This window comes from Ailuropoda melanoleuca, chromosome 1, assembly GCF_002007445.2.
Source record: "Ailuropoda melanoleuca isolate Jingjing chromosome 1, ASM200744v2, whole genome shotgun sequence".
NCBI lineage: Eukaryota > Metazoa > Chordata > Mammalia > Carnivora > Ursidae > Ailuropoda > Ailuropoda melanoleuca.
In genome coordinates, this window is record NC_048218.1 from 180754847 (window position 1) to 180778838 (window position 23992).

Genomic DNA, 23992 nt, shown 5'->3' on the forward strand with positions numbered 1-23992 from the left:
ATTGTTACAATTATGTGATTTTTCTTAGGTTAGCCCAGTAATAGAATAGATTATGTTAATTCATTTGTGAATTTTGAACCAACCTTGTGTATCTGGACTTAATCCCACTTGGCCATGGTATATATAATCTCTTTATACAATGTTGGATTTGAGTTGCCAGTATTTTGTTGAAGATTTTTGGTTCTGTGTTCATGAGAAATGTTGGTCTATAATGTTGGTCTTTGCCTGGTTTTGGTGTTCTGTTATTGTTGGCCTCAAAGATAGTTAGGAAATATTCCTTCTGCTTCTATCTCCTGGAAGAAGTAGAGGGTTGGTAGAACTTCTACTTTAAATATTTGGTAGAATTCACCAGCAAATCTATCTGGACCTGGAGATTTCTGAATTATAAGTTTGTTAATTATTGATACAATTTCTTTAAAAGATATGTGCCTATTTAGATTGTCCATTTCTTCTTGTATGAGCTTTGGAAGATTGTATCTTTTGAGGAATTGATTCATTTCATCAAGATTATCAAATTGGTGAGCACATAGTTACTTATAGTTTTCCTTTATTATTCTCTGACCATGGGATAGGTAGTGATGTCCCCTCTTGCAATTCTAATGTTAGTAATTTGTATCACCTCTCTTATTTTCTTAGCCTGGCTAAAAGCTTATTAATTTTATTGATCTTTTCTAAGAACCAGCTTTTGTTGATTTCCTCTACTGATTTCTTATTTTCAGTTAGGTGATTCTACTCTAATTTTTATTATTTCTCTTCTGCTTTCTTTCAATTTAATTTACTCTTCTCTTTCTAATTTCCTATGGTAGAAACTTAGACTATTGATTTTAGATCTGTCTTCTTTTCTAATATGTGCATTTAATGCTATAAATTTCCCTCTGTACCACTTTCACTGCATGCCATAGGATGGTTAGTGTGAGCTGGAGTTGGGTATTTTCATTCCCTAGATCAATTGGATTCTAATAAAAACCCTAGTAGGTTACAGTCTCATAACATAGTTTCTCTTGTGGGAGGACTTGTGAAGAGCAGATTTCTTTAATGCTCAGGAATATTGCAAAAATTGTTGCTTTCTCCTCCTCCTGCTGGACGCACCAAGAAATTTTTCTATGTTCTTCACTGTGAGAAGGTAAACCTAGTTGGGCTCCTGGAGGTAATGCTCACAGAGTGTGGGGCCCTTCTACAAATGGCCTCCACTGGACTCTTTTACTCTCAGACTTGTCCACACTGAGCCTCCAGTAATTTGTCAGTTACAGTTTAGGGTTTTTTACCCTGATTCTCGTTTCTGCAGAGGTTTTTGATCATGGTTTCTTCTCTAGTAAATTGTGATTCTCTATATCTGTCTGTCTGTCTCTTCATTTATGGTGGCTGTGGTTTGTTCTTTATCTTCACTCTCTAACAGATGTTAGAAGACTTTTGATTTTTCGGTTTACTCAGCTTTTTACTTGTTCGGACAGAGTGCTAACATTCAAGTTCCTTATATTTTGGACCAGAAACCAGAAGTCCTGTTTTTCATCTTTTCATCCCTTTGCCTAACACATTGCCTAGCTTACTATATGTTAAATATGAATGAATGAATAACTTATACCTACTTCTAGGTCATATAATTGATTAAGATAGGAATTATGTGTTAAAATGTTATTCCGAGCAGCTCTCTTAAGATTGCTATTTCTACTGCCTTGCCCTTAGAACAGCATCTTGCAATCTATAACAAAATGCCCCAAACATACTTCTTGCATGCTGAATTAAGAAGAAGACTCAAATTTGGGGCACCTGGGTAGCTCAGTCATTAGAGTCTGTCTTTGGCCCAGAGTGTGATCCCAGGGTCCTGAGATCGAGCCCCACATCGGGCTCCCTGTTCCTCTGGGAAGCCTGCTTCTTCCTCTCCCACTCCTCCTGCTTGTGTTCCCTCTCTCACTGGCTGTCTCTCTCTGTCAAATAAATAAAAAATCTTAAAAAAAAAAAGAAGAAGAAGAAGACTTAAATTCAGTATATTATTTTGATTATCCAAAATCCTGCAAGATCAGCTATGGTCTAATTCATCTTCTTGGAAAAAAAGAAAACATTTGGAAAGGACTTAAGTGGGCATTTCTTGTTTAATTTTTAATGGATTTCAGCATTCTTGGTGAGATGGCGTGCTTGAGTTCATTTGGGCTGCTGTAACATGATATCATAGGCTGGGTGGCTTATAAACGACAGAAATTTATTTCTCACAATTCTGGAGTCTGGGAAGTCCAGGATCATGGTGCCAGCAGATTCATTGTGTAGTAAGTACCCACTTCCTCATAGATGTTTGTCTTGTCACTGTAACCTCACACGGTGAAAGAGGTGAGGGAGCTTTCTGGGGTTTCTGTATGAGGCCATTAATCTCATTCATGATGGTTCCACCCTCGTGACCTAATCACCTCCCAAAGGCCAACATACGAACATGGGGGGGACACAAATATTCAGCTCATAGCATGGTGAAAGATTTTAAAAATTAGTATTTTGTGCAAGAAAGTTATTCAGTCTTCATATTAAAACACTTTGTCCATAACAATTATTTTCGGGAAGAGATGTCTCATTATCTTCTTTGCTCTTAATTTAGGCCTTTAATTCATAGAATCTGTATTTTAAATTTTATTTTCAGTTCATGAGAAATAGAGCAATATTTTTACAACGAACTTTAAAAAAAACTATTTTTTCTTTTTAATCTCAAATAGTTGTTTCCTTAAAAGCTTTTGATTTCTTTTTTTGCCTGAATTTTAACATCCAGATTACCTTCCCACAATAGAATATCTCTTCCTTTTTCCCTTTTCTTTTCCTCTCAAAATGCAGACTGGGATTCTAATTTGGAGCCAGGTCCTTCGTGATAAATGTAGACTTATCAAAATGCCTTAAGTGGTAAATTGTGTCTATCACAGTACTGGACAGTCCTCTGATTAAATAGATATTTAGTAGTACTTCAAAGTCTATTCTTTTGGGTGAGCTTACCTGCGTTCTTTATTTGTAGTCTCTTCAAAATCCTGAGATGCCAGAAGCAATTCCAACAGTATCAAGGGTTCAGATCACAGCAGCATAAGCACTTATAGGTCTATTTGATTTGTGAAACATATGGCATCCTGTCTTGATAAAAATTGGTGTTTAGTAGCTGAATCATTCAGCAATTTATCTTGGAGTTATAAGGAGCATATTCTCAATAACTTATTATGTTAAGAATTATGTTTCATTAATGATAAGTATATAAAAGTTACCATTATTATCACCTTGGTGATCTAAATTTCATTTTATTTGTGAGACCACAGAAGTTGAAAAATAATTATAGCAGGTTTCAGTCTGTTGCAATACTAAAATAGTGAATCAGGCACTCTGAAAAGAATGTACTGAGACTGTTCTATTCATGGTACAATGCAATTACAGCTAGCACCAAATTCAACACTGCTTAGCTGTCCACATAATATTTTGATTTATCTTGATCCAAAATTCTCAGAAAGGAAGTTCACTGAAGTTACTAGAAATCACTGACTTGGAATTAGGATATACCTTAAAAGCTCATTTGCGGGAAGTACTCTGGCCTTATTCAACAGATCACTGAGAAGCCTGGAAAAACAAATCCCGGAAAAGAATTATTATGTGCCAATTACATAAACAAGAAGACTTTGTTAGGTATGAACCAATAAGATTCCTTGCTGTTAAAAACATGTCAGACACAAGGCAATATCAGCAGTTCAATAATATAAAAGAACGAGAGAATAGCTACAAAACTTTAAAGCTAAGCAAAAGATCTACCAATTGCCTCTCAATTTAGTCTTAAACCAACATAAAAACTGAGTTCTCTAAAACTGTCAGTATTTGCTTCTTGAAAGGGAACATGGTCATTTATCCTAGTTATTAGGACCCCGGCTAAAAATGTAGAGGTCTGGACCTCAAGGTACTTTTTATAAAAAATTTGTGACATGACTTTATTATTATTTAATCTATGTATTTTTAAGTTTTTATTTAAATTCCAGTTAGTTAACATAGTGTGATATTAGTTTCAGGTGCACATATAGTGATTCAGTACTTCCATACAATACCCAGTGCTCATCACAATAAGCGCCTTCCTTAATCCCCATCACCTTAATTTTACCCATCCCTCCACCCACCTCCCCTCTGGTAACCATCAGTCTGTTCTTTACAGTTAAGAGTCTGTTTCTTGGTTTGCCCCTCTCTCTCTTTCTTTCCCCTTTACTCATTTGTTTTGTTTCTTAAATACCACATATGAGTGAAATCATATGGTATTTGCCCTTCTCTGACTGATTTATTTCACTAAGCATATTACTCTTTAGCTCCAAGGGCACCTGAGTGGCTTGGTCAGTTAAGTGTCCAACTCTTGATTTTGGTTCAGGTCTTGATCTCAGGGTTGTGAGATAAAGCCCTGAGTTGGGCTCCACACTCAGTGAGATTCTCTCTCTTAAGATTCTCTTTCTTTCCCTTTCCCTCTGTTCTTCCTTTGATCATGCTCTCTCTTTCTCTCTCTAAAAAAAAAAAAAAAAAGTGAGAGAGAATTCAATACTCTCTAGCTCCATTCATATTGATGAAAATAACAAGATTTCATTCTTTTTTATGACTGAGTAATAGTCCATTGTATATATACCACATCTTTATCCATTCATCAGTCAATGGACATTTGGGCTGTTTCTATAATTTGGCTATTGTAGATATGCTGCTATAACATCAGGGTGCATATATCCCTTTGCTTTAGTATTTTTGTATTCTTTGGGTAAATACCTAGTAGTGCAATTGCTGGATCATAGGGTAGTTCTATTTTTAACTTTCTGAGGAACTTCCATACTGTTTTCCACAGTGGCTGCACCAGTTTGCATTCCCACCAATAGTGCAGGAGGGTTCCTTTTTCTCCACATTCTTGCCAATACCTTTTGGTTCTTGTGTTGTTGATTTTAACCATTCTCACAGGTGTGAGGTGACATCTCATTGTAGTTTTGATTTGTATTTCCCTGATGACCAGTGATATGGAGCATCTTTTCATGTGTCTATTGGCCATCTGGATGTTTTCTTTGGAGAAATGTCTATTCTTCTCTTCTGCCAATTTTTAAATTGGATTATTCATTTTGGGGTATTGAGTTTTGTAAGTTCTTTATAGATTTTGGATATTAACCCTTTATCAGATACATCCTTTACAAATATCTTCTCCCATTCTGTAGGTTGCCTTTTAGTTTTATTGATTTTTATTGATTTTTATTTTGATGTAGTCCCAATAGTTTATTTTTGCTTTTGTTTCCCTTGCCTCAGGAGACATATCTAGAAAGAAGTTGCTATGGCTGATGTCAAAGAGTTTACTGCCTATGCTCTCTTCTAGGATTGTTATGGTTTCACGTCTCACATTTAGGTCTTTAATCCATTTTGAATTTATTTTTGTGTATGGTGTAAAAAAGTGGTCCAGTTTCATTCTTCTGCATGTCCAGTTGCTGTCCAGTTTTCCCAGCACCATTTGTTGAAGAGACTGTTTTTTTTTCCATTGGATATTCTTTCCTTCTTTGTTGAAGATTAACTGACCACATAGTTGTGGGTTCATTTTTGAGTTTTCTGTTCTGTTGCATTGATCTCTGTGTCTGTTTCTGTGCCGGGAGTGTACTGTCTTGATTACTACAGCTTTGTAATATAACTGGAAGTCTGGAATTGTGATGCCTCCAGCTTCGCTTTTCTTTTTCAAGGTTGCTTTGGCTATTCAAGGTTTTTGTGGTTCCATACAAATTTTAGGATTGTTTGTTTTAGCTCTGTTAAAAAAATGCTGTTGGTATTTTGATAGGGATTGCATTAAAAGTGTAGATTTCTCTGAGTAGTATGGACATTTTAACAGTATTTGTTCTTCTAATCCATGAGCAGGGAGTCTTTCGATTTCTTTGTGTCATCTTCCATTTCTTTCATCATTGTTTTATAGTTTTCAGAGTAGAGGTCTTTCACCTCTTTGGTTAGGTTTATTCCTAAGTATCTTATTATTTTGGGGACAGTTGTAAATGGGATTGATTCCTTAATCTCTCTTTCTGCTATTTCATTATTGGTGTACAGAAATACAACAGATTTCTTTACACTGGCTTTGTATCCTGTAACTGAACTGAATTCATGTATCAGTTCTAGCAATTTAGCAAATAGTCTTTTAGGTTTTCTATATAGAGTATTATGTCATCTGCAAATAGTGAAAGTTTTACTGCTTCCTTACCAATCTGGATGCCTTTTATTTCTTTTTGTTGTCTGATTAAATTTGTGATATGACTTTAAAGCAAATGACTTCCTCTTATTGAACTTTCCTTCCCCATACCTCATCTACACGAGGCATATTCAGATTGCTTATAAAAGCTTTACTGTTGTGGTTGAAAAATCAAGGCATATGATGAATATATTTGTACAGCATGGGCTGACTCAGAAGTGGAAGTGTGCATATTAAATTTCACAAGATTTTTAAATAAAACTTGACTTGGTATTTGACCAAAATTAACTAAATTCATTTGTTTGTTAGATCAGCTAAATATATTTGTTCTTTCATCTGCCTTCTCTCTCTCTCCCTCCCTCTCCCTTTTACTCTCCCCTTCCTTCCTTCCTTCTATCCATCCATCCATCCATCCATCCATCCATCCATCCATATAATCCATATGTCCATTTGTCCATTCATTCATCCTTCTGTCTACCTGACCCTCAGTCAATCCAAAAAAATCATTTATTGAGCATTTTATGCGCACCCACCACTATGGCAGGTGCTGAGAATTCAGTGGAAAACAACAGAGATCACCCTGTCCTTGTTGAACTTAAATTCTTGGGGTTAACACAAGGAATAATCAAGAAAAAATAAATACAGTAATTACTGCTTCTGAATAGTAGTATGAAGAATGTCAAAGGGTATTGTGTATAACTTTTGGCTTGATTTTCTCAGTTGTCTCAGAGAACAAGCATTCATGAAAGTCTCATTACAGAGCTCTTACAAACAAAAGACGTGGTGTCATTATTGTTTACCAACTTATCCCAAAGGCCTGGTTTATTACCAGTTTCCTAATAAGTATTTAATAAGTTATTATCATCACCGGTTGTTAGAAGCTCTAAAGCATGCATTGTGGTCCATGCACTGGTTCTGGTTTATAAGCTGTTAGTGGTTTCTGATAAGTATAAGAACTGAGAGGAAGCATATAGAAACTCATTTTTATTATCTTTTATTTTAAAGTACCGATATGCAGTGGATTGGAAACTAAAAACAACAACAACAACAACAAAGCAAAACAAAACTGTTCTTTGCCACAGATAATACAAAAACCATTACTCTAAAAGACCACTGGCTCAGCTCTCCTGTAAAAAACAAACAAATAAACAAACAAGCAAGCAAACAAAAACTAAGTGATAAAAGAGAAACAGGAGTCATGTAAGGGGAAGGAAGTAAACATTTATTCAGTGCTACTAAATGTTGAGCTGTATTTCAGTGTTCAGTTAATGACTGCAGGAATGTTCTACCCACTCAAAGCATCTTCCTCCAAGTGTTGGATGTAAGCCCACATGGAACACAGAGGTGGGGCCCCTGTGGGCTACCTGTAGCACCTGATCTCCCCTTGCAATGCATGGCATTGTCCCTTCCATCCTATGCTCTTAACAGTCTTTTGGTAACAAGAATAGTTTTTTTTTAAATTTATTTTCCTTAATATCCTTTTTGCTTCTCCAAGTTCTCTTCCTGCCAGTCAGGGTAGATGTAAGAATTTGATTTGACAACTGTCCAAGTGCTTATCCACCAAGTGGCAAGGCTTGGCCTGCCTTCTCTGGGAACACAGAGCTCACTGAACTTTTTCTTGTTTATTGTCAGGCCCAAACTGGTGCTTAATTTATTATGGACAGTGTCTGAACGTTAGAACTGTTTCAGATCCATTAATTTTCAGGTTCATATTTATGTTAGGAACTAGATCAAGCTATATAGGTCCCTGCTTTTGGCTTAAGGCCCTCCTTAGAAATGGTATGCATTAAGACACTGTTATCTTTGTTTTCCTTGATGTGAAATGGGCATTTTTAACCTATATGCCATTAGTAAAGGTCAGTGATAAATGAAGTGTCCAGAATTAAAAGTCCAGCTCCTTATGGTCAGTTTCTATATTCTTTTCCAGGGTTGCTCTGCCTCAGATCACTACTGGTCAGAATTGGGAGTGTTATAGAAAGGTTTGAATGAATAAGATGAAATCTTCCCCTGGTGATATTAAAAAAAAAAAACAAACCCAGTTCCAATGTTTTTTAGTGAAGTATAATACCAGATTACATTACTTGTATGGTGTCTGTTTGTCACAGGAGTAATTCTGTCACTCTCGTTTTCTAGGTGGGCCTCTTGGGAAGAACTGGATCAGGGAAGAGTACTTTGTTATCAGCTTTTTTGAGACTGCTGAACACAGAGGGAGAAATCCAAATAGATGGTGTGTCTTGGGATTCAATAACTTTGCAAGAGTGGAGGAAAGCCTTTGGAGTGATCCCACAGGTAAGTCAGAAAGACTTCCTAAAAAAAAAAAGTGACTAACTATATATATATTTTTTTACCATTATTTGACACTTAAACACAAGCAAATCACATTTCCCTGTAAAATGTATTTGTTATTTATTGCTGTCTTTTTTTCTGCAATGCAGTGTTTTCACAGGGAAAAAGAACTATCTCTAAAAGTTTGGAACTCTCTGCCATACAGTGATTGAACTATTAATAGTTTTGACAGCATTTCCCAGAAGATCCAATACACCTGGGAACATGGGACTTTCATTTTTAATCAGCGTTTTCTCCCCTCCTTCAGTGGCCTGAGCTCCAGTTAGCAATCCCAGCAGGTTGAGAAATGCTTTGCAAGATGTAAATGATGCTGCTGAAATAAGAAATGCTTGGAAGCATGAAGTTGTGGAATTGAAAATAGAAAGTATAATGATTGTTTTTTGTTCTTTGGATAAAATGAACCATGTCAGATTAATCGGTAGCTTTTTTTTTTTTTTTAATGTCAGTCTTTGATTTGGGGTCGCAAAGGATCTCTAGCTTCCCTGGCTTAGTAGTTTTTTCTCTGTGTCATTGTAGAGGAGGATTTCTTCTATATGAGACAAATAGCAGGAGTTCTAGTTCAAAATGCTCTTACTGGAAGCCAGGGAATGTCTTTACCAGAGCCAAATCTGGAAGGCACGTGCTGCATTTCTACTGGCATTTACTTTCTTCTCTGTGGGCATATTCACTGCTTTAGTTACCACATTGCTCCCTTTGTGCCAGTGGGCTGAGTCCATTCCACCAGCACATTCTAAACAATTCTCTGCATTTAACACAAAATTAAAATGCCAGGAGCGTCTCCAGATAGATGGACTATAAATCTAGCCTGAGAAAATAGCTTCTGTTTCTTGATAGATTACCTTTAGTGGAACATTTGCTTTTTTTCCCACCTAATGAAGCACTAAATATTGTAGCTGCTGGATTGATGCTTTTAATTTTTTTGTCTAGACTTTGCCATATTGCCAGAAGTTTAATCCTGGTCGAGCTTTTGAAAAACAGTATTGTTTTTCAGAAAGAGAAAAAAGATTGTCAGATGGTCTAAAGATAAAGAAACACTGGGAATACGAGTATCCCGAGGTGATAGCCTTAGGCAAGATAACAATGTTGAAGAAGACGGAATAGAATCGGGTTGTCTGGTTTTCCAAGACGCATTGCTGTTCATTTGACTCTAAGTCTCCCGGTCCCATTTTTAACTGCAGTAGTGAAGGTTTTTGTTTGTTTGTTTTGGGTTTTTTTGTCGTTCTTATTCACACAAATCTATGCATTAACATAAGTACAGCTCTAAAAAATAATTTCAGTTTCACTGAGGATCCTTTAGTTTATCTGTCTTGTGATAGATTTTTTAAAAATTATGTGTTCTATTTAATGGACCTAAATATGCAAGACCTGGAGGAAAACTGAATGAACCACTTATGAAAATACTTTATCTTCTCTTTCTGCTGAAGTAAATCTTCCAAACTTGCCTTTATTTCATTTTCCCTCTTCGGTGGCTTCAAGCTTTATAAAATTATGTCAACTAAACAAGAAATACTTTGAGATATGCCTTCAAAAATGTATGATCATGCTAATACAAATGCATCTCATTCTGCATTTTTATGACCCCGTTTCCGGGACTGTCTCCTAGTATCACAGGGATATCTGTAGACAGAATGTACAACTTCTTCTACAGTGACGTCTTGAGAACATTAAGTGAATGACCGAGAAAGAGAGGGCAAACTCCTCATACATTTGTAATATCCTAACTAGGAGATGCTTTTATTTTCCTAACTTTCCTTTAGGAGTTCAAATTTAGTGATTTTCTCTTCTTTGCCTGGAGTTTGATCTTTAAAAAAAAAAAAAAAAACAAGGAAGAAACGGTAAAAAATCCAAACAGAACTGTTTTTATTTGTGTTTCCATCTTTCTTCCTTCCATCTTTCTGACCTTGCAAGGGAATCTCTGACAGGGAAACATCAAATATTTCTGGGTAAATTAGTCACTTGTTTTGAGACACATGAAACGGGGACAAATATTGAACAAAAACCTTTTTCTCTCCCTCATAGTGATCCTGAGACATCAGCTGTGGAATCACAAGGTGTCATTAGTTTTGGCAAATTCTTGCTCTGTGTGTGTGTGCGTACGTTCTCTCATGTAGCTAGAAAGCAATCTTGGAGAATGCACCAGCCTAGAAGAAAGGGTACTGTGTACATTTCAAGGTGAAGCCTTCTTTAATTTGTCCCACTTTACCTGTGAGGTCATGTCTGAGGGCATGGGGAGGGGGCAGTGTGTCCGCCAGTCAGAGCCCCATTGCCTTAGGCAATTCGAACATCAAGACTTGAAATTGCTTAGTAGTCTTGAACTTTATTCTTGAAAGACAGAAAACAATTTTTAAACGTATTTGTAAAACTTCAGTTATGACTTTGAAGGGCTGCAAGCTGTTTCAAGTAAATAATCAGGTCTATACTTGCAGTGAGACCTTATGCCCTGAAAATAATGCGTGCCCACATGTGACTGTCCACCACAGAGTTGGAATGTCTTTTGCTATGAAGGGTATCCGATAGGGCCAAATCATGTATCTCTAGAGTCGAGCAATGGAATTGGGAGTGCAGCAGTTCTCATTCAGTGTAATAATAATTAATTAAATAATTAGTTGTGAAACTCTTATATGTTTAAAATTATAACATACTATAATTCTATATGCTATAGATTCTATAGTTATGTGAAAGGTATTGAGGTCCCAGTCCCGCCTATGAGCTTCCAATGAGAAGTTCAAAATTGAAGTCAGAGATCAAAAGAAGAAACCAAAAAGATAAACCAAAGATAATTAATTAGATACAGTTATGAGTCAAGGCACGGGCCTGTTCAGGGGGTGCTGTGGGTACTTATGGGGGTGAGTACAGCCGGAAGCCCTGTTGCTGCTTCCACCAGATCACCGTAGCTGTATCCTTCCTTCTCTTCTCCTCCCACTGCTATGAACAAATGAGTATGGGCAGTTTCACAGAGAAGGTGGTAATTAAGGTGGGTCATAATGGGCCATAATGTTTGTAGATTTTAGAAAGGTTGGGGGCAGGGTGTGGTGGATTACAGACAGATAGGGATATTATAAACACGTACAGAGAAGGGGATTAGAAAGAGTTGGGGCGCAAAGGGCAGGGGAGGCCGCATGTTAGGGAGTATTAGGAGAAAGAGGGAAAGACTTGGTAAGTACTGTCATGGCTCAGGGAAGAAGGAGTTTACTCTTCCTGGGCCAGGAAGAGCAGGGTGAAGGTTGCTGAAGAGCCTGCTGCCAACAGCAGCATGTGAAGGATGGACTTCTGGGAGGGAGTGTGAGAGGCAGGAAGATGGGATGAGAAACTCTCCAGCTGTGATGTGGTAAGATCCTGGACTATAGCAAAGACCACAGGGGGGGCGGGGTGCCAAATTCAAGGGAAAAGGGAAAGGGTGCCTGGCTGGCTCAGTGGGTAGAGCGTGGGTAGAACGTGGGTGATCTCAGGGTCATGAATTTGAGCCCCACGTAGAAGGGTAGAGTTTGCTTAGGAAAAATTAAAAAAGGGAGAAGAGAAAATTAACTAGTATGGATATTAGTATGACACAACTTTACTATTTCTGAGCCAAAAAATTAGAAAATTTTAACAATTTTGTCAGATCTGGAAATCATTTTTAAAAATGCTATCTCTATGGGGTGCCTGGGTGGCTCAATCGTTAAGCATCTGCCTTCTGCTCAGGGCATGATCCCAGGGTCCTGGGATCGAGCCCTGCATTGGGCTCCCTGCTCCGCTGGGAGCCTGGTTCTTCCTTTCCCACTCCCCCTGCTTGTGTTGCCTCTCTTGCTGGCTGTCTCTCTCTCTGTCAAATAAATAAATAAAATCTTTAAAAAAATAAAATAAAAAATAATAATAAAAATAAAAATGCTATCTCTAGAAAGTATATACTGGAAAGTGTAGTGTAAAAGGTTGTGAAACATTAAATGACTTTACAGAAACCAAATATTTGAATGTCTTACGTGCAGTCATTTACATGTAAATAAATAATATATACATTAACATTATAAAATTATTCTCTATTCTAAATCTTAAACATTTTTGACTAATACTTTATTCACCTTGTTCTTATTAATGGATATTCTTAAAGCCAAACAACACTTAGACATTCTATAATGCAACCTTAGAATCTTGATTTGTTTGAATTGGATGGATTTTTATTGTACAGATTCAAGTTATAATAAAATTTTGCAGACATTGCCAGAAGGTGAGATCATGGCCACTGTGATGCTTATAAGCACTGGGGCCACATTTTAATAGAACTTTACATGATATATGTGTATATATATATATTCCCCTTCTGGCCAAAACAAAACAGCACTATAAACATAAGGATAAGGAGTCATTCCTCCTGCTTATTTAATTTATGCTGCATTCAATCACCATGGAAGCCAGATTGCTTTTTTGTTTCATTTGACATCCAAGGTTAAAGCTACTGCCTGCTGTTCTGGGATGTGAGCAGCTCTGAGCACCCCACGTAGGCTCAGCAGTCTCCACTGAGGAGGAGTTAAGGAATCAGCTTCAGGAAAGAGATTAGTCAGCTGGTGAACAATGGTGCTCTCTTTATTCTTCCTGGAGTCCCAAGAATTGCTCTTTGTGCCATACATCCATGACATTAAATAAATATCAAATATTTGCACATCCTCATTTTCCTATTGACGAATAGTTTCTTAAAAGAGAGGATCATTGTGATTTTTAGTTTCAGCTGTATTTTTTGCTGTATAACCCATCTGACTGTGTCACCTTGGCCAAGCCACATATCTTCTTGGGGCCTTGGCTGTTTCATTTGTAAACCTGGGGAAAGGACATAGGTGACCTGCAAGGACCTCTCGGCTTTAGAGATACCTTTGTGGAAACTTCAAACAGTTCAGAAAACAGAACTAAGACACTGGCTGGCACCTCCAAAAGGAAGAGATGCTATTTATGATGAATGAAATGCGTAGTTAATTGTATGAAATTTAATTCTAACTCAACCGGTCCATTCAGTTAATTTTTTAAAAATTAAAATGAAAGCATTACTTTAATACTAGACAACAAACTCTAAACAAAAGACCTACAGAATTTCTGAGTGGTCTCAAATCCACTACATCTAAGGCTTTTGGATGTCAAATTTCCACAGCTTTCTTCCTTCACAATTTTTAACATGTATCTATTTTAAATAAAATGAACATATAACATATTGCCAAACACTTGATAAGTACTGTGTATAAATGATGAAGCTATTATGAGATAAAGTTAGGCATACCATTCCTCAACAATGACATAGAAGATCAAAGTTTAATGGATAGTTAGTATTATTCTTTTAACGACCGGCCATGGCAAGAATGGACAGGCTGAGATTCTTAGGCGGGAAGAAAGAATGTATAAAGAAACTGAGGAAGTGAAATCAAACCATGTGGTTGGGGTGAAAAACCGAGGGCGTAGAGCAGGGCGCTAAATGAGCCAGAAGAAGTAGAAGGGAGTAAACCCTGTAGGGTCTGCAGGCCGTCTTAAGGATTTTACATGTTGCCTTGAGTGCAGTGGAAAGTGAAAGGTTTCTTAAAAGGTTAATGATAATCCAATTTAGAGGTGTAGCAATTGCTTTGGTTGCTAAATAAAAATAGACTGGAAGGGAGGCAAGAGTGAGAAGAAAGAAGTCAATTAGAAGGTTCTTGCAGTATTCCAGAGAGCGATATTGGTGTTTTGAACTATTTAGTGGCCGTAGGGATGGAGAAATAACTGGATTTGAGATATATTTGAGGGGAAAATCCACAGGACTGATGATTGATTCTATTTGGGAGGATCAGGGAGAAAGAAGTCATGGATGACTCTAAAGTTTCTGGATTGAGGAAGTGAAGTGGCCATACACTTATCAAACTGGGGAAGCCTATAGGTAGAGTAGGTTTGAGAGGAAAGATGGCATTTCCCCATTTGACAGTGAGAACACTGAGGCTCAAAGAGCATGGGTTCCTGTTTATGGGTATACCTACTGGGCCAGAGCTGCATTGTTACAGCATCTTTGCAAGCCACGTTACCTTTAATCACTTCCATGGTTGCTTTGTTGTCATGATACCTTTGGCCTCTACCCATGGTCCTCCCGAATAACGATATTATTCCGTTTGGCCAAATAAAAATTTCCTATTGTTCTGTTCACTAAATACCCTTGAAGGTTACAAAGACAGTGTAACCTGTATAAAAACGCTTCAACTCGGGTTCTGCCTAGGAAGAGGAAGCAAGCCTCTCCCTTCATGGTGTAGGAACTGAGTCTATAGCCAGGGGATGGCCAGTGATGCTGACACAAAGGCTATGCTGCTGAGCACTGACTGGCTCTTTATAGACCCATTGGGCTGCTTCAGCCCAACCTTTAATCATTCCTAAGCCCCAGATCAGGAATAAAAACTGAACTGTGTAGGACTTGAGACATTTCGCTCTGGTGATAAGGAACACATATTTGGAAATAAACACCCTTGGGTTTGAATTCTAGTCCACGATCTACTAGCTAAGTGATGTTGGAATAGTCACTTAAGTTCTCCCAGCTGCGATTTCTTCCTGTGCCATAATAGGATTTATTTCGTTAGGCTGATTGGAAGATAAAAAGAGATAATGCATGTAAAGAGTCTTACCTGGAATATGGTGAACCTGTCATAAAATGAAGCTCTGTGTTCCCGCTGCTTGGTTCCTGGCAGAGATAACTTCTCCAAAGCATGTCATGATTGTCTGATATGTGGTAAACCTCACAGTGGTTATTTCCCGTCTTTCTCAGTAATGCGAGGAACCTTTTATATAAAGAACCACAATATTTTTTAAAAATGTAAAAAACAGTAAAGAGCAAAATTCCCTTAGTAAGCCTTTGGACTTTAGGTACGAAATAAACCCAATTGCTTAAATAATGAATTGACTCAAGTTTTCAGAGCTACTTCTTATTTGATTCTTCGTTTATCAGAATTCCCCGGTTATGCTGTTTGGTCTGCCTGCTCTCTTTAGCTTATTGGGACATTACTTTGATTTCCTGGGAAGCTTGGAGGAAGATGCACAAATATATCCATTGTCTTTTCAGTTACGTATTCATCCCTTATATCCACCTCCGTAAAGCAACATAAGTGCCCCTAAGGAAGATGATTTTTTTTTTTTTTTTTTTTAATGAGAGAGAGGAAGTACGGGAGCACAAGCAAGTGGGGGGGAGGGGCAGAGGGAGTTGGAGAGAGAGAATCTTACGCAGGCTCCATGCTCATGACCCTGAGATCATGACCTGAGCCAAAACCAAGAGTCAGACACTTAACCAACTGAGCCACCCACGTGCCCCAGGAAGATGATTTTGATGCAGGTTAAGAAATACCAGCATAAGTCTTCTTGTTCCCTCTCTGGATGGTTCCTGAGTTATTTGGTACAGTGTTGTTCTTTAAGCCATCAACTGTTCCCTGGGGAATGAGGTCTTTAATGTGACCCTCTTTGAACCTGACTGCATGGTGAGGACGCTCTTGTTCTGCCCAAGAGCCGCAGATACTGTTCATCCGGGGCCGGCCTGTGTTGTGCGGTTCTTTACAGAACAGATGGACACTGAGCTTTCTCTCTCAGTGTAAGCCAATTGGTGAAAACTAAGACTTCAAAAAGTGTAGTTCTTAATTCTCTTTACTGGATATTAATCAAAGGCAAAAGAAAAAAGGCAAAGAAAATATTATTCTGAGTGTTAACATCAAAAGTATTTTTCAGTTTACCCGTAGGCACAAAGAGAGGACTAAATATTAGTATTGTGACATCAGCACTTCTCAGCAAGACAGTGATTTTCTTTAAAGCATTTTTTTTTAGCACCCCAGGCAGACCTGAGTAGATAGTGATGCGGCAAGGAGAGCGTCTCAGGGTGATCATCGTGCCCTTCTCCGCAGGGCATTAGTTGGTCATTTTGTCAGCTCAGCGGGACCCACCTCATCCGGCATTCACTTAGACAAATATTTGATTTCCATTTTTTCACTGATTTCTAAGTTGTGGCTTTCTCCTGCTTGTACAAGTCGAGGTGTGCCTTGGTTTATAGACCAGATGAACCTGTGTATTTAAATAAAGTGTCTGTACTTTCAAACAATCTCAAAATCCTTTAGGAAGCTAGACTTATCAAAGGAATCCAAGGAAAGTACATGAACAAAATAGGAATTTGTTCCAACAAGTTAATTATAACTCACAAACATAATTTTTTTAACTGTTCGATTTTCTGTTGTAGTTGCTCTTAATAAGGAAAAGTGCTAGGAATAAAACCAAATTTTAATTTTTCACAACTTACAATGATCTGTTTCCTTATCCTAAGGACATTGGGATTAGATAAGTGTTCGTTAGGTGCTTCTAACGTAGCTGTAATGTTTTATTTCTTTAAAAAAGACACAAATCAACTATGATAAAATTTTAAAATTTAAGAAAACCAGGGGTGCCTAGGTGGCGCAGTTGGTTAAGCATCAACCGCAGTTGGTTAACCACCGACTCTTGGTTTTGGCTCAGGTCATGATCTCAGGGTCCCGAGACCAAGCACCACGTTGGACTTTGTGCTCAGTGTGGAGTCTGCTTAAGACTCTGTCCCTCTCCCTCTGCCCCTCCTCCCTGTGCTCTCTCTCTCTCTCAGGCAAATAAATAAATCTTAAAAATAAAATAAAATTTAAGAAAACTAGTTGGTAAGTACATGGACATTTGTTGTTATTTTAACGTATTTATTTCTGCTTCAAGTATTTTGCAATAAAATAATGGAAACATACAAAGATGTTTAGGTTATTCATACTTTCCTCTTTTTTTTCTTTATTGCTCTAGAAAGTATTTATATTCTCTGGAACATTTAGAAAAAACTTGGATCCCTATGGGCAGTGGAATGATCAAGAACTATGGAAAGTTGCAGATGAGGTAAGAATGCCAACTGAAATAATTTTGAAAGAGGTAGTTCATACACACACAGGAGTGGTTGTCATAGCCGAGATGGTTTTACACACTTACCTTTATTCCTGTATAAATATGTGCAACTTTAGAGTAGAGAATGCTAACATACCTGGAGCCCCCAGTACTTTGGACTAGGCCTCCGCCTTCCCCTGTGATGAGTCTCCAACTCTCAGAGACAGCACTGTGCTAGCCTTCTTCCCTACCAGTGTGCATCAATGAGACACAGGCTGGGAGAGACCCAGGCACCTTACAGGGCACCAGGATTATTTGTGATTCTATGGATCATCTCTCCACACCTTCTCATCTGCCCTCTGCCTGGGTTCTGAAGCATTCCCAGCACTAGGAGAGGCCTTGGCGTAGCATGATATACTTCTCTAGGAAGCATGGGTTTAGCACAGAGAAATGATGATCCTCCTGGAGCCCCTGCGAATGGCCGCAGTCTTCTCTGGAAGTCACCAGGAGTCAGTTGCTTTCAGGGTATGTGGCTGTGAGCCTTTCTAGGCAAAAAGTCACATGACCTAGTTGTGGCGTGCACCATCCCTTGAGGTCAGTAGGGCCATATTAGAAATATATGGATTATGGGGCGCCTGGGTGGCACAGCGGTTAGGCGTCTGCCTTCGGCTCAGGGCGTGATCCCGGCGTCATGGGATCGAGTCCCACATCGGGCTCCTCTGCTGTGAGCCTGCTTCTTCCTCTCCCACTCCCCCTGCTTGTGTTCCCTCTCTCACTGGCTGTCTCTATCTCTGTCGAATAAATAAATAAAATCTTTAAAAAAAAAAAAAGAAATATATGGATTAAAATGGAATCAAAATTCCTAAATCATACCCTGTATTTACCCAATAGGTGGTTATAGTTGAAGGCATCATATGGAAGAATTTAGAGTGCGGAGAGCAAAATTCTTGGTTTCCTTAACAGAATACCCCAGCTGTAAACTGATCATTCTTAGGCATAGAGGCATTATATGAAAGAAAAAAGGGAACATCAACTGTTCTATTTCATTAAATTTGAGGTTTACATCCAAAGCCCTGGTTGGTGGCAGACTGTAATTATGGAACCTAAAAACATTGAGATTCAAAGGTCTTCTTAGAGAACAACTTTATTTCACTGTCTCCTATAGTTTTGGTCTTTATTGTAGCCTGGTTCTGTTTATCCTGAATGTTCTTCCCTTTTGTGCCTCCCTCTGGACTGGATCTTGCCAGGAGTTTTGACAGCCTTGTGAGTGTTAAACACTTACTTACCCACTGAGTGCCCCACCTTAATATGCCCCTCATAAAATACACTTAGATTAACTATTTTTATTATCAAAGTTTCCTTATTACCCAACAAACAGGGGTTTTAAAGAAAACATTAACTAAGTTGCAAGTGGCATATTTGAAGATCTTTGATGTGACTTAGAGAATGAGCTATAGGAACACGTGGTGGTGGGATAGAAACTGGGGAAGAAGACATTAGACTTTATAAAACCTGCAGCTGTTGCCAAGTCACAATAAAATATACAGAAATCAGGATCATACTAATCTAAAATTTTAGAAGACATGGTTAAAATTTTGAACGTTGACATAATACATAAATTTTACCTGTCTAGATTTTCATTTGATCAACTCATATTTAGCTCTTTTTTACTGATTTTAAAAAATACGTTGCTATTCATAAACCAGATGATGCTGTTCTTACATTTATGTCATGTGCTTTTGAGTAGTCATGATAACTTTCTGTTGAGGAGGCCCAAAGATAGCGTACAAATAAGCAACAACCCAGAGGAGCAGCGAAGCAGAAAATCATTGGTTTAAAAGTTACAAGTCCTGGGCTTTTGTCCACATGGTTGATCATATAATTTATCCAAACAGGAACATTTTGGGGTGTGTCAGTTTCTAAACTGGACAGGATACTGGGACAAAAGGCATAAACCAGTACTGTCTGGGGCAAACCCAGACACATGGCGTCTCATCTAGTCCTTGCTGTGACCTTGGTGTGACTTGTGTCAATACAGGGAAATGAACTGAGTAACAATGGCTTAGCCAAACACCTGAATCTTATCTCAACAGCACCTCCTTCATAATTCCGCTTTCCACCAACTGAAAATCAGAAGTACACACGATGACGACACCAGGCCAAGAAACACTTTATTCCTACCTTACATTTAGCCCCATACTCCCTCATGAAGTGTGAAACTTTATTCTTGCTGATCTGAACTAGACTTTGTGAAGCCATGAGAATGGTGCCTAGTTACTAGTTCTAAGGCTTAGAAGCAAAGTTAGCATAAATAGCTTCCTTTCCCTTTGTGCCAGAGGCCCATACCGGCATCTTGGCACACTGAGCCTCATCATTCCATGGATGAATTTAAAGCAAGTCAAAAGGAGGGAAAGAGGGATTCTATCTAAGACCTTGGACCAAGATGGTCCAATTTTCCCATCCCTAAATGACTCAGAGCCAGATGGTTTCTCCCCAGGAGCACTGACTTTATCAGCTGTGTAGAATAAAGAGAATTTCAAGAGACTGAATCCCAAGAGAGAAAAAAAAAATAGGCCCCTAACATTGTGGCTCAATGAATTGGTAGATTGTTGTAAGTTTTCAGGCTTACACATATATAATGGGCAAGCACAGTGCCTGGCAAATAATAGGTGTTAAGTGACTGTTAGCTATTCTGATCCTATTTCCATCTGATCTTCGCCTGGCCCTCTCTTAAATGTTGGTGTTTGCCCTTACAATAAGTCCTATTTTACTACTACTTCCTGGGAAATTTCATGCAACCTCTTGGCTCTAACTAACACCACGATGCTGTGACTTCCAAATCTGCCTGTCAGCTCCCTGCCTGACATCTCAGCATGGATGAGCACCTTTTTCCATAGTCACTTTCTCTGCCCCAATGCACACAGCTGTCCTGTGTTCCTAATTCCAGCAAATGCCATCAGCACCTTCTAGGTGCCCAGTGCCAAGACCTGGGACTTATCCTTCACTCCTGATTTCTTCACCTCTCTCCACCTACCAAGTCCCGTTAATGCCATCTCCTGCAAGTATCTAGAATGCTTCCATCCCCATCTGCTACTAACTGATACTAACTCTCATGTGGATGTTTGAAACAGGCTTCTACCTGGTTTCCTTCTCATTGGCCTCCTATAATTCAGTCTGCTCTTTGTAGCTCTGGTGATCGTTCTTAACCCTCTCTGATCACTTGTTTCTTCCCTTCCCAGAGTTCTTTGTCATCCTTAAAACTAAGTCCACCCTGCTCAAGGTGGCTTCCAAGGTCCTTCATGGTTTGATTTTTGCTTGCCTCTCTAAACTCATGTCCCAGCCTCCCCCTGCTTACCATGATCCAATTCCTCTAAAGCACCATGTGCTCTCTGACCTCCAGAGGCTTCTTCTCATGCTGCTCTCTGTACCTTCACTTCCTGCTCCTCCTCATCATTCACGTCTCTTCTTACATATCCCTTCTTCTGGCAACCTCCCCTGATGCTCCAGCCCTGAGGAGGAGCCCCTCCTCGCTGTGCCCTGTACCCTCAGCCCTTCCGTAGCTTTCTTCACATGGGGTAGACTCACCTCGTAACTCGCCCACGTTCCCCATCCCCTCAAGGCAGGGTTGCTGTCCCATTCGCTGCGGTATTTCCAGTGCTTACAGTACTGTTGGGATGTGGATGGTGGTCAGTAAATACTGGTTGATTGAACGAATACGTAAATGGCTTAATTCATTTGTTTAAATGAATAAATCAGTGATTCACGTGTGATATATCATGAAGATAACCTTGTGATTGGTACACAACAGGTGTTGCCATTAGTAGTGAGCACGCTGAGCCTTGAGAAGTCTCAGGGGCTTGGTGGAGGCTGGAACAGCTGCTCCTTGGACTTCTGGTTCACAGGCTTTTACTGCAGTGAGCTTTCTTAGTTGTCCCTGGTCTAAGCAGTGCATCTGTTGGTTTTAGAATGAAGGCTTTTTTGGTAATTGTTTGCTTTTTCGATAACTTATAACATAGTTCTCTTCCTAACACATTGATAGTCAGGTAAGTTGTTTTAAAGAGCAAGCTAAATAGGAGACACTGTGGCCTTTTAAGTTGAAAATCTGCCCTGGAAAACCTGCAGAGCAACAAAAGGAGTGCCTAGAGGGGTTGAGAGTGTCTATTTTTATAACTGCCTGCTAATGGACTGTTCGGTCCAACCACAATTCACTTTTCTGGTTTCCACCCCCCCCCCATGTTTTTATGTCACAAGAGCAAACTCTTGCTTCATAATGACATTCCAGAGTGTGGCAATAGCAGAGTCAACATTTTGAAGAAAATGTCTGGTTCCTTACAGACTGTAGTACATTTTTTTTTAGTTTGATGTGTCACGAAACAAAATTTTTTCCTTGTAAATATAGGACTTATCAGCTCCACTGCATAAAAATGGCAAATTCTTTTGTTGTAAAGTTTTTTATATCCGCAAACTGTTGATGCTTTTATTTATTTTTCAGGCCAAGTTGGAATAAAACTAATTTGAAATGTTTGGATTCTAGTAAATTTTAATTTACTTCGCTTGGACAGAGATAAGCTAAAATTTGTATTTATTTTAAATCTACTGAAAAATAATTTGTGATATATATCAATCCTATGTATATATATTAATATATAAAGAATTCTGCTACTAAATTACTAAATTAGATTATCTCTGTGGTAATTACCTTTTAAATCTTTTTTTTTTTCCTCACAGCACTTTGAACAGTAATTTGTCACTTATTATTTTTCTCCCCACCTGGTCCATGAATTTCTGCAAGGCAGGGCCTAGTGTTATTCATCTTTGAATCCCTGGTCTGCCATAGTACCTAGAATTTAATAAACCCTCATTAAGAGCCTATTAAAGAATGCCTGACTGAGCTGTCATTTACATTCAAATAATCTTTAAGCTAATGTAAACCATTCTTTCAACACATAAAGTTGGTTACACCTGGAGTTATGGTAATAACTTTGTATCTTTTCGAAAACAATTATTAGTCTGTCTTGCTTCCTATTTTCTCTCCAAAACCTACCACAGTATCTGATGGAAAATAGGTAATTGATAAACTTGTCAAATGTTCACTTACTTCAAAACTTACAGTTTTACTAACTCCTGTTGATCTCTCTCTAGTGAGTGTGATTTTATTTTATTTTTTTACTATACTTGATAGTGAGTAAAACAGTGAGATAGGAATGTTGCTGAATAGACTCTAGATTGGTCTAGTCTCACTGTCATTTATTTTTAGTAATTTTGTTCTCCAAATATTGACAGTGATAAATATTTAAGTACTTAATTATTTACTTAAGATGTAGCTTCGTTTGGGAAAGCACACAAACAAAATATAATATAGTAAGATGGCTTGGGAAAGGAATGTATGATTGGTGTGGAGATTGAGGAAGACTACTGTATATGCCACTACATTTTCACCAATTTCTCAACCTCGTTTTTAAAGGTGTGATGTAAATTAATAATGTTGCAGTACTTCTTGCTAATGTATTCCCAAGGCAACTTGTGAACGCAAAATCTTACAAATCTTGTCATACCAGGGTAGTGTCAGGACCCGGCCCCTGCCCTTGGGATTTCCCAAGTTCTACTAGTAGTTAGGATGGATTAGGTACTTACCTTGCCTCGCTGTGTGGCAACCTCTTTCCAGAAATTATCTCACTTAATCTGTGGTACAGTCCTTTGAAGTACATACTATTAATTTTCCCCATTTTTTTCAAGTGTGGTAAATGAGACTTACAGTAACACACCTGATACCATCAGCAAATGAGTGGAGAAGTGCAGATGCGAAGCCACTTCTGTTTGACTTCAGAACTCCAATCTTTAACCAGTACTTTTATTTTTTTAACTGATGTATAACTGACGTATAACACTGTATTAGTTTCAAGCGTACAACGTAATGATTCGATAATTGTATACAATGTGAAACGATCACCGTGATAAGCCTTGTTAACATCCATCTAATCTGTACTTTTCCTGATGGTTACTTTGACTTTAAATTTTTTTAAAAAAAACCTTACCAGTGTTAAGGAACTTCTAATTTTATACTTCTATTTTTAAGGGATTTTATAAAGTCTTAAAGATGAGAAAAAGAAAGCACATGGACAGGGGAAGTGGATTGTCTTAGATTGCACTCTATATTGGCAGAACAAAATCAGCACTTGTTCACTTATCATTTGTCATTCTTTTTTTTTTTAAAGATTTATTTATTTATTTATTTATTTGAAAGAGAGAGAGACAGAGATAGTGAGAGAGGGCACAGGTAGGGAGAAGAGGGAGAAGCAGGCTCCCCGCTGAGCAGGGAGCCTGATGCGGGACTCCATCCCAGGACCCCGGGATCATGACCCGAACTGAAGGTGGATGCTTAACCACCTGAGCCATCCAGGTGCCGTGTCATTCTTAAGTTTAGATTCATTTTTGTGTTCATCAAAACCATGTTTGATTTTTTTTGTTTTTTTTTTCTTTTGGCCAGTATTCTAGGGACTCAGTACATACTTGAACAAATGAAGGAATGTGGAGGCTGATAGCACACGGTATTGTCACTAGGGGCATAGAGCTAAAGAGCATATGTTTTTACCCTCAAGAAGTAGTCTAACAGGGGAAACTTACACA

The 23992-nt window shown here is 38.3% G+C and overlaps 1 protein-coding gene across 1 annotated transcript in view; it reads left to right on the top strand.

The window, feature by feature from the left end:
- CFTR (CF transmembrane conductance regulator) overlaps positions 1-23992 on the top strand; it is a 168940-nt gene that overhangs the window by 139163 nt on the left and 5785 nt on the right. Inside the window, exons 23-24 of the mRNA XM_034671039.1 lie at positions 8315-8470; positions 17291-17380. Of these exons, the coding sequence (XP_034526930.1) occupies positions 8315-8470; positions 17291-17380 (246 nt within the window). The remainder of the gene's footprint in view (positions 1-8314; positions 8471-17290; positions 17381-23992) is intronic.